Source organism: Heptranchias perlo, chromosome 8, assembly GCF_035084215.1.
Source record: "Heptranchias perlo isolate sHepPer1 chromosome 8, sHepPer1.hap1, whole genome shotgun sequence".
Classification (NCBI taxonomy): Eukaryota; Metazoa; Chordata; class Chondrichthyes; order Hexanchiformes; family Hexanchidae; genus Heptranchias; species Heptranchias perlo.
In genome coordinates this window covers 69,914,909-69,927,029 of record NC_090332.1, presented here as the reverse complement: position 1 = coordinate 69,927,029, position 12,121 = coordinate 69,914,909, and the positions used below count along the sequence as shown (strand labels likewise).

Below are 12,121 nucleotides of genomic sequence, written 5' to 3'. Positions count from 1 at the left end.
TCGCACAGATCAGTGTCCATGCAGAGACAGTGTGTAATACCTGTGGGACATGGCAGGAATGCACTGAGATTATTGCAGGTCTTCCAGGACAGCAGCATAGGTGTACACTTCTGTCAGCCTCCTCCAGTGCCTGCACATATGGCAGAAAGGAGGCAGGGCCAGGTTGCCCATGCAACAGCACAATATCTACAGCAGATCCATCTCTGATGTAGCTGCTGTGAGATGAGGCCCACCAAGAGGTGCACATTGACACACAGCAGCCTGCCTGCTACCTTACACACTCCTGACACTTGGATAGGATTAAGGGTCCATAGTTCTCATACTGGCACCAAGGAAAAGCATGGTGGCAAGAAGCACGAGGGAGGCAGACACACACATCTCAGTACAGGCTGACAAAATTATGGTGTCAGTAAAGTTGCTGTGCATACAGACTTGGTTTTTCAGAAAAGTGTGAAAGTTGCTTTCATTAGATAGCATGAACGGAAGTTTAGCGAACAGGTAAGCACAAAGGGACAAATGAGCTGCACCTTGAGAGCGTGGAATCTTTTTCTGTTGACGTTGCTGATAGCATTCATTAAGGCAGCGTGTATGGTTACACAGGTGTAATCTTGGATCTCCGGAAATCCTACCACTCAGGAAAATTGCAGCGCCCCGTCATGCTGCCATTCATTGCTCATGGGAAAGTGAATAAAATTGCTTGCTCCAACAAACAATGCACCTATGGCTTGCGTAATGTATCTGTGCACAGTCGATTGGCCAAGTGTTAGTGACATCTCTGGTGGCAGCCTGGAATGACCCTGTAGCATAAGACTTTAGGTCAGCTAGGACAAGCAGCCTGCGACGCCTGTGGTTTGATGGGCTATAGGTTGGGTTGCAGCACATGGCACAACTCTGATGACTTCTTTAGTCAAGTGTTGCCTCTGCAGGAAGTGCTCCAGGGGCAACTGGAGGTAGGAGCATCTCTGCTTGCATATTCTGGTATGGCGATACTGGCAGGTGGCTAGCACATTAGCATCTTAACTACCAATCATCTCTGACCCCTCTTTTTAAACTTGCATGAATACACTATGCTTCAAAACGCAACATTTAAAGCGACCTGAAAGCTTAACTCAGTTTCTCTCTCCAAAGGTACTGCCTGACTTGCTGAGTGTTTCCAGCATTTTCTGTTTTTATTTCAGATTTGCGATATCTGCAGTATTTTGCTTTTGATTTAAAGCTGACTTGTTTTCCAAATCCTTTGTGGAAAATGTTCAAAAGATCCCAAAATGTGATATGTTTTATACAGACAAGAACGTGACTGGTGCAAATGAGGCAGAAATCAAAGAAAATTGGACTTATGATGTATGCACATCATTACTGCCTCATTTCCGTTTAATTGCCCATATATAGGCAAGCACGTGGCTGCCAAAAAGTGAAACTGAAAATGGCTCAGGCACACAAGTGTGTGGAGTTTCAGCTGAACAAAATTCCCTCCTATTTCCTGCTTCCAGCCGTTCAATTTACGCTATTACAGCAGGCGACAGGGATTGAAAAATCCAGTCTAATGTCTTCAGAACTAGCCACTGCTTCCCTGGTTCATGTATTTCAACACGTTGCGTCAAACAATGTCCTATGTCAACACCAGAAAACATCACACCTATCCACAATAGGGGAATCAGTCAGGCCGTAGGGACAACAGACCAATGTTTCTACTGCCAGTTGTGTCAAAGCTCAAAGATGCCTCAAAAAACTCCGTAAACGAGAAACTGCTACGTTTCTACCAAGTCAGATGAAGGGTACTTACCCAAAACATTATAGCCTGTCTTTCCTCTTTATAGATGCTGACTGACCTGTAAAGTTATAGCACTTTTAATTGTACTGGAGGGTCAGGACTGGCATGGATGCCGATGCCTGTTCAATGTGAGATCCTGGATGACAGACACACTGCAGAGAGATCTCAATGCAGCTCTTTCTCACTGGAAAACCAGACGTGGCTGGCCTCCATCCAGCTGCTTTAACTGAAAATTTGGAATTTCTTGAGCAGGAAAAATTAATTGTATATATATTCAAACTCCAAAAATCAACAGATTTTTGTTAGGTAAAGGTATCAAGGGATACGGAGCTAAGGCAGGTGAATGGAGTTGAGGTACAGATCAGCCATGATCTAACTGAATGGCGGAGCAGGCTTGAAGGGCTGAACGGGAACCTTCTGCTCCTATGTTCCAAAACAATGCTGTTCTCCTTTAAGTATTTTCCCCTAAATGCCGCCTATAATAAAGCTAGTTACAAGAGTATTACTCCATTCTTTTCCAGGATGGTTATGTTTCTAAATTCCTCGATAAGATAAATATATTGTTTTCAAGCCCCGACTTCAATTGTTTCAAACTCTCAATTCTCAAACAGCACACTGCAAGCACAGAGCAGCCTGAAAGGACCAGTTTACACAAGCCTGCTACAAAACCAGTCACTTCAAATGTACGTGTCTGGCATGTCAACATTACACAACAGCATGTATTTGTGTTATGGTAATTTGAACATTATCTGTTGATGCTCTAACATACAATGCTACCAAGAATGCAGCACTCATACCAGAAACTTTTTAGCCAGCATATGCTTGTCTTTTATGTGAAAAATTGGTTGTCATGGTAGCCCTACATGAAAGCAATATAGAATAATGGAGGCTGTTGAAATTCCAAAGCAGCAATATAACTGGTATCCTGATGACATCACCCACCACAAAGCATAACCTTGAACTCTTTCCATGGTTTGCGTTCTGTTGTACAAACCACACTTCACGAAGAAAGCAGATTAACAAATAACATTACAAAACTCCACTACTGAGACCAAATGCTGAGAAATCAAAAGAGAATGCAGTTGATTCATAATAAAGACACACAATTTTTTGGCAAACTAATTGTATGGTTGCATCAGGAATTCTATACACTACAGATAAAAATAGCCAATCTGCAACACCTTAAACAATGACCCATTATTCATGCAGCAATAGTCTAAACAAAAACAGAACACTTAAAAACTTTACACAAAAGTGACTTCTAAAGCAATCTGCATTTTACAGGCGAAATCTGGTAACGGGTTACCCACACGTAACATGCTGGGCTTTGGAACGGGAGAAGAATTGGGGAGTGTTATGTGATTGGATCAGAATTACTCGCATATTCTGCTGGGTTTGAGAATTCTACACAGTGGGGTGAATAGGAAGTCATCTGATTTACTGGAATTCTATGCTTGCGTTTATCTGAAGTTGACCACAGTAGCAGATTATGGTGGGCATCAGAGGAACTTTACACGATTTGCATGATGGAATGTTTTATTTTGCTTGTCCAATGCTACTTTTCCTCGTAGGCACTAAAATAAGGCACTTCAGGGCAGTATTTTGCATCAGAGGTCAACATTTGATGTTTGGAGAAGACCTGAATAAAATGAAAAAACCCGAAGCACACAGATTTTTAGCTATAAATTACTGTTATAAAAGTGTAAAATTAATATTCTGGAAAGTAGTTTTATAACTTAAGAATTCAACAAAACTTCCTATCTTAAACAGTACCATTCATAAATTCATCAATGATAAAAATACATACAGGCAGGGGTTAGTAATTCAGAACAAAATCCAGAGGTTAAACGATGATTTAGATAGATAGGGTGACTGGGCCAGTGTGTGGCAGATGTCATTTAATGTGGACTTGACAAGTGCCATCCACTTGGGGTTCGGAAAGTCCAGGCATGTTTACACTATGCAGGAGTACCTTTTAAAGAAAGTGGTTGAATAAAGAGACCTGAGGGTAGCAGCTGATCAATTGTAAAAAAAAAAGTGGCAATAAGAAATTGTATTATTAGGATCTGGGGCACCTGTACTTGGGAGTACAGTGTCCAGTTTTGGTTGCCACACATGGTGAAGGATAGTGAGATTCTGGAGAGGTTGCATTGGAAGGTGACCAGGGCGATACCAAACTTTACAGCTCTTATGATAAGGATTGGCGTCCAAGAGTTAGTCTTTACTTTGGAGAAATGCAGGGTTAGAGGGTATAGGATTGATGTTTTCAAAATGATGGTGTTTGGATACAGTCTGTTTAGATAGGCGATTTGAAATGGTTTGGATGTTAGCACTAGAGATCATGCTTATAAAATCCTTCGGCAGAAAAAGTTAGGTTAGATGCCAGAAAGTATTTCTTTTCATAAAGAGTCACCATCCTTTGGAACAAACTGCAGAGACATGCAGTGAGTATGGAGCTGTGACAGTTCTTGAAAAGGGAACTTATCAAGTTTGAGAGAAGAGGACATTTCCAGTTATGGGGGATATGTTGCTAGTTAATTGTGACTGCAATTCCTAGGCAACCATGGTTTCCTGGAGTTTGCTTGATTGCCAGAGATTTGGAGAGAAATTTTCCAAAATTTTATCTTAATTCACCACAGGTTTTTTGCCTCCCCCAGGAGATAGTATGCTTAAGAGATGGGTGAACTCTGGTGCAACTTTGCACATCGATTGGATGGGGCAGGGTTGATGGCCCTGATGGTCTTTTCTTTAAGTTGCATGGTAAATACTGAATTTTGCACCTAGAATTAAATTAGGAGCAATTTGCTGCTTTGTAAGCAATGTAGCTTGAGACTTTGGTTTGTAGAGTAATTATATAGTTAGTACATACAAACTGATGTTACCTCTATCTGCCCGTTCTCTCTTCCTCTCCCTCAGCAGCAGATGCAAAGATTTATTTATCACCTGGTATTAATACTCAATCTGAAATACCGTGGGTACAAGAGTAATGTCAGCCTTGGCTCAGAGAGTAGCACTCTAGCCTCTGAGTCAGAAGGTTGTTGGTTCAAGTCCCACTCTAGAGACTTGAGCAAATAATCTAATCTAACCTGACACTTCAGTGTGGTACCAAGGGAGTACTGCACTTTTGGAGGTTAAACTGAGGCCACATTTACCCCCTCAGGTAGATGTAAAAGATCCCATGGCATTATTTGAAGAAGAGCAGGGGAGTTTTCCCAGTGTCCTGGCCAACATTATCCCCCAACCAATACCTAAAGCAGATGATCTGGTCATTTATTTCACTGCTGTTTGTGGGAGCTTGCTATGCTCAAATTGGTTGCCTACATTGCAACAGTCACAATACTTCAAAAGTACTTTGTTGAGACGCACTGAGGTTGTGCAAAACGCTATATAAATGCAAGTCCTTTCTTTGCTTTCTTTTAGAAACAAGAGGCTGAAGGACAATATGTCACTGTCCACACTGCACATCAACAACTGAGCTTGTGTGATTAGAACACGTCTGGCTTCCACATGTTTAAAACATCTGCAAGGAAATAAGATTTTCATTTATTTAATTTATCTAGCCTCGAGTGAAAAAAAAATCTTGCTTGCTCTGAACGACAGCAGCTCACGATCAGCTGGCTTCCCTTTGTGAAGCACAATCATAAGCTCACATTACTTACAACACTTCCATTTGGTGCTGGCAGTCTCTTCAAATTTACATCATGCACTGCTAATTGAACTAAAAATGACAAATTAGCACCATTTAAACTCGAGATGTAGAAATTGTTCAGAACAGAAAATACACCATGAAAGGTTCAAATTGAATTCACAATTTTTACTGAAAACAGAAGCTTTTATTTAAAAAAGTGTTAAGTTATAAATCTGTTGAAAGGTTAAAAATAATTTCTATTTGCTAAAAAGGTCACATTTAGATTGTCCCAACGACATCAATCAGTACTATCTCAATGACATGATTTGCCACAATTTATATTAAAAATCTTACAACTGCACACACATCCTATGTCAACTTTTCTATTATAAATTCTATGTCCACATTTATAATGGAAAGTGCCTCTGTAAACATGCCACACTCTAAATACACTTTCCTGCCCATGGTGGCGCTGTAGCACCTCAGTTTTACATCGCCCAGCTCTTTCGCCTGTACTGCAGAGAAACTCCGGTGCTCCAACCAACTCTCTGCTTCCAAAAATGTTGTAAATTTTACTATTTAACTATAATCATGTAAAACTGAAGTAGAATTTAAAAATAAGGACGGAATTCAAAATGGGGACTGAATTATGGTCCAATCATGCTCCACCTGCAACTCCACTTCACCTGAAGACTACATTTAGTCTCGACTACCCATGTGCAACGCCACAGGAGATCAACGAACATTAATTATAAACTTGTAGCATTTGCTGATACGGGGATATAGGTCATGAAAAATCATTATGCCAGCTTCTATATACACCAAAGCACAAGAACAACTTTTTAAGGAAACTCTTTTGTGCATCTCCCAAAGAAATCAAAGTAAAAACGTAACATTTTGGCTTCCTACTCAACCATATCCTTTCATTGCAATTCAGAAAACCGCATTTTGATCAATGCCATGCATCACCAATCACCACCACATCTGTTTTGTTTTGACTACAACCCACAGAGGTATTCAAATATCTTGAACAGACCCCAATTTAATCTGAAACTGCTTGAAGAATACAACATTGTGTACTTTTTTATAACAGCAACTGCTTCATACATGTTTTGAGCGATAAATCAGTGTAACCATACTGTAGTGAAATGTGAACAATCTCACTACTGTATGATATCATGGCACTCAAAACTATAAACATTACCTCAAAGGTACATTAGGAAAAGGGAAATGTTGGGGGTCACTTCCAGCTGATACACTACACAACACACAAAGATTCTCCCCATGGAATAAATAAAAAATAAATTTGGAATGAGGGTTACAATAAAAAGAACTAAGCATTAAAACTTCCTGTCCTTGTGTTATCTAACTCTAATTACCTATAGTATACACATAATCACCCTTTGTGGGAAAACAGTCACAGCATAATTTGTACTTAAGTCGTTAAATACTACTAAATTCACAAAACTACAGGTGTGAACAAAATATCTGATGAAAGGCAATCAATATAATTCAATTGCAACTTAGTCGCTCATAAGCAAGGAGAGTCAAGTAACTTCACTTATCTCTTTTATTGGCCCACATACAATCAGATGAACACCACTTTGAAACCGTTTAGTTTTAGGATAAGCCTTTTTAAAACTTTTAATTGTGAAATGAATAAAAGCACTACCTTCAGAAGAACTGCTAAATCTTGAGTCTTTAAAAATATAACCCAACTATCCTACAAAATAATTCTGCTGATAACCAATATTGAAGTAAATAACCAAGTAACTCAACTGAAACATTGTTTTAAATCTTTAAATTCTGCAATGTAAACCAATCTACAAAGAGCTTAACTTTTTTTTATTTAAGTATGTTTTCCTTATTTATATCGAAATCAGAACTAACTCAGAAGCCTACCCATTATTGGACAAGTACTAGAATCTTGATCATCTGGCCCATGCTGTTTTGCATTTCATTCCATTCCATTAGCAAAGTCCTGATACTTCCTGTGTGTAGCACAGTTATTACAAAGTGGATGCCACAGTCAACATTTAAATATAAACACCTGTTGGAAAACCTAGTCACATTATTGAAATCATCTGATTTATGTAACCTTTGCAATGATAAGAATTAGAAGTCTTCATTGTTCCCAGCATTGAATGTACACATCATCTCCGTAAATAATACATTGCAAAGCATTTTTGCTTGGTTTCTTAATATAATGACCATTCGGCTCATCAACACCACGGTCAATATCAACCATCACTAACTCTATCCAACTTATTCGATCCTTCAACAATAAGGATTTGAAATTTTTCCTTGACCTCTAAGGTAATTGAGCAAAAACTCCAAGGTAACAATTTATTATTCAACTTTGATGAGTCACATTCCACAGATATTTCCACGTCAGCAACGCAGGAATCCTTGCGCTTCTTAGAGTATTTTATCTTGTCTATCTCTATCTCAATCCCTTCTTAGATATTCATCCAGCTGTTTGAATTAATCAACATAATGTTAAGTGTTTTAATAGAGGTGGAGTGGATGGCATAGCTGGTTCCCACTTTCTAATTCCTTATCCAAAAAGAACTAATCAGATTACCGTACCCTCGACTTGAAAATAGAGATAATGGATACTGAATACACCAGGTGCATTACAACTACCCCTCTGATCTGGTGGCAGGACACACATGCATTTAGTGGGCAAGATGAACTGTGTTATTGGTTTCTTTCCCAAAATGAAATTTACTGAATACTGATAAAACATCCCAACTACAGCAAGCACACTGAAGTGATCGCCTGTTCTGGGACACAACCTTAATTAACAAGGCAGTGCTAAAACACAACATATGGCATTAGGTCTCACACATTGAATTATTTGAGCATGCTCTGTCATTATGACAACAGGCAACAGGAGTTGCCACTGGAAAACCATATCCACTGTTAATGGAAGGACCAAAGATTACATATTCACTCCATTTTGGGTAAGTCCAGTGACCACATGAAGCTATCTTGAACCAATATGAACAATTACATTTCTGAGATTAGATTTTACTGGAATGTCAGACTAGAATTAACATTTGCACATTTGTACTAGAGAAAATGCCATTTCAAAGCCATCCAGTTACATCAGACTCACCTTCTTCTTGTCCCTCATTGAACCCTTTCCTCGCACCATAATCTTGCATCCTGTCTCTGCTTCCAGCTGTTTTGCTGTTAGCCCCCTGGGTCCAAGAATTCTTCCAACAAAGTTGAACTAAAAAGTTAAAAGAGAAAAAGAATACATGACTAAAATCCTTTACATGAGAAGTTGATAGCTTTGGAAGTGTTTCATTGATAATTATGAAAAAGTTCACTTTTATTTTTATTAAGGACTTGCCACAAGTATCACAACTTGAGCATTGGATTCTGGAAATGGGGAGAACTTCTGAAATGATTCAGGTCTGCAGCTGTGTAATAGATTGGATGTATGAAATGAATTATGTGGGATCAATATGTAGGACATTACACAACACAAGAATGAACTGAAATGAAATAACTTAACTTTGCAAGCCCAATTTGAAATAAAAACACAATTTGATTCAACCTGGTCTTGAGTAGAGTTACACAACAATCTATAATGTATTAAAAATCATACATTTACATGCACATCCTGACTGCATAACTTGACTTCCTGTTGTCACGTTTTTGTCACACTTTGTGTCAACATTTTCCCATTAGAAATTCCTATGTCCCACACTGAAATCGGGTACTGCTCATGTAAACTCGTCACTCCGATTTTCCAAAAACTGGTGGCCAAATTGCTCATTGTTCAAAATGCTTTCCGAAAATTATTTCCATCTGCCATTTTCCTCTCTCTCTGCCTTTTGGGTCTCTTTCTCTCTGTCTGTGTAATTTGACACAATGTGTATTCAGCATACTGGGACCGACTGTTTTCCGTGGCTAACCTGTCTGAACACCAACGACACCTTTGATTGGTGTGATGGTGTCCCAGCCTTATATAAGATATGCGATTTGAGAACCTTTCACTCACTCACCTAACGAAGGAGATAATCTCTGAAAGCTTGTGATTTTAAAATAAAATTGTTGGACTATAACCTGGTGTTGTAAGATTCCTTACATTTGTCCACCCCAGTCCATCACCGGCATCTCCACATCATTTTCCCCCCTCAGTATCTAAAATTATGAGTGGGAGTTTGGAGGGGGGAGGGTGGAGGAAAGAACAGTTTGAGAGTTAAGAGTGAGAAGAAGGGGAGGATAGAGGTTGAGCGGAGAATAGTAGTGGTGGGTAGCAGGAAGAGGAATGAATAGCGAGATGGTAAGGTAGGGGACACAATGGGATACAGCGAAGCATGAGTGATTGGGAGACAGAAAGAGAAGGGAGCCAGTGAGGACCACATCTTACCTGCAACCCCAATCACAAATGCATCCTGCTGCTGTTGGTGGCTTCTTGCACCATCACACCACCCACCATCCGAAATAAAAGAAAGACTTTATAAAGCGCCTTTCACTACCTCAGGTCATCCCAAGGCACTTTACTGCCAATTAAGTACTTTTTGGAGTGTAGTCACTGTTGTATGGTAGGAAACGGGGCAGTGTAGATTGTGTACAGCAGAGGTCCCACAAACAGGAATAACCATATAATCTGGGTTTTTTTTTTAAGTAGTGCTGGTTGAGGGACAAATGTTGGCCAGGACACAGGGGAGAACTCCTCTGCTCTTCTATGAATAATGCCATGGGATCTTTTACGTCTGCCTGAGGGGGCCGACGGGGCCTCGGTTTAACATCTTATCAGAAAGATGGCACCTCACCAGTGCAGCGCTCCCTCAGTACTGCACTGAAGTGTCAGCCTGGATTATGTGCTCAAGTCTCTGGAGTGAGACTTGAACCTACGATCCGATCTGACCCTGACTCAGAGGCGGGAGTACTACCAAGTGAGCCACAGCTAACACCACGGAAAGAGGAGGAGAAAAAGACAGAGACAAGAAGAGGACAGAGAGAGATACAAAAAAAAAGTGTTTGGGAAAGGGAAACTGGAGGGAAAGGGAGATAAAAGAAATAAAAGTTAACATGAAGACATCAAAGGCAGCTAAGAATGACGCCACAGGAGATTGCTTAGTAATATTAAAAATATTGCACTAACGCACACTTTCTGTTGTCATATTTGTGTCACTCTTTTGTGTCAACTTTTTCCATTAAAAATTCTTATGTCCACATTTATAAATGAAAATGCCTATGTAAACTTGACACACTGCAATCATACCCTCCTACCAGAGATGGTGCTGCAGCTCCTCAGTTTTGCAACTCCCAGCTCCTCAGTCTGTACTGTGGGAAACTCCTATGCTCCAACCAACTACTACTCTGCTTTACAAATTGACCCAAGTTTTGCTATTTAACTATAAATGATAACATAAAAATCAAAGTACTAAATAAATAAGGACAAAATATAAGACATTAAAATAGAGACTGGATTATATATTCCTGTCTTGATCCAATTATCCCCTGCCCCTTAGCCCCACTTCATCTGAAGACTATACATAATCTCAGCTCCCCATGTGCAATGCCATGAGGATTGACTTGTAAGCAAAAAAGGTTTATTTTTATTACATAGTACTGTAGATTGGATATTTCTACTCAAGTGATTTATACATGTGGCCTACAAAAGCATTGAAAACATGCTTTTATCTTGTGGGTCTCATAACAACAAAGACTGCTTTCCATAAGTCACCCTCAGATAGGGGGCGAGAGGGAGCAAAGCCAGCCAAGATTCCAACTTCTGATCTGTATCCATTGAGATGCTGCGTGTGTGCGTGCTTGCATGCGTGTGATGGCAGATGAGGCCACGATCACGAGGCTGGGATTCTCCCCATACCTACAAGTGATCGTCCTCCCAACATTCACAGTTTAGGTTCACACAGTAAAGAATGGTCATTTGGATAAAGTACTGGACAGCAGCCAGCATACATGGAAATATAACCCAGCACAAGTCATGGTCAAGAGAAGGGGAGAAATGAAATCTCCCTGCAAAGTCAAGTTCCAAAGGCCAATACATGCACATAACTCCAGCAGACAGGCAGGGCTGTAAAATGCAACAAAGGGATAGAAAGTAATATGAGGTGCAAAAAAGGTATAAGAAAAAAACAGCAAAAGATTTTTAAAATATATTGAGAAAGAGTGGTAAGGGGAATGTGGGTCCATTAAAGACAGATGCAGGCAAGACTATAATGGATAGGAAGGAATTGTTAGACTTGTTAAATGAGTACTTTGTATCCGTTTTCACAGCAGGAAAAAAAGGAGAAAGGAACCTAAAAATAAGTCAAGGGGAGGAAGTTAGTTGATTTAACATAATTAAAAAATGGTAATGGAGAAAATAATGAAACTTAAAATAGACAAATTTGGTTTCCAACTCTGGGTATTAAAAGGAGTAAGCGAGGAAATTGCAGACGTGTTAGTCATAATTTTCCAAAGCTCTCTAGATTGAGGAATTGTGGCATTGGATTGCAAAATTGCAAATGTCACTCCATTATTTAAGGAAGGGAGGGAGGGAGGGAGGGAGAAACTAGGTAACCACAGACCTGTCAGTTTAATATCAATTGTGGGGGAGTTACTGAAATCTATCGTCAGTGACAGAGTGACTGAGCACTTGGACAAGTATGTGCTGATCAGAGTCAGCATAGAATTGTGAGGGGCAAGTCACGTCTGAGTAATCTAGTTGCATTTTTTTTTGAGGAGGTGGATAG

General features: G+C 39.7%; 1 protein-coding gene across 6 annotated transcripts in view; it reads right to left on the bottom strand.

The window, feature by feature from the left end:
- The window catches only part of LOC137324669 (KH domain-containing RNA-binding protein QKI), a 528,184-nt gene that overhangs the window by 258,523 nt on the left and 257,540 nt on the right, over positions 1–12,121 (bottom strand). For all 6 annotated transcript variants that reach the window (XM_067989237.1, XM_067989239.1, XM_067989236.1 and 3 more), the window contains exon 3: positions 8,521–8,637. In XM_067989237.1, coding sequence (XP_067845338.1) covers positions 8,521–8,637 — 117 coding nt within the window. The remainder of the gene's footprint in view (positions 1–8,520; positions 8,638–12,121) is intronic.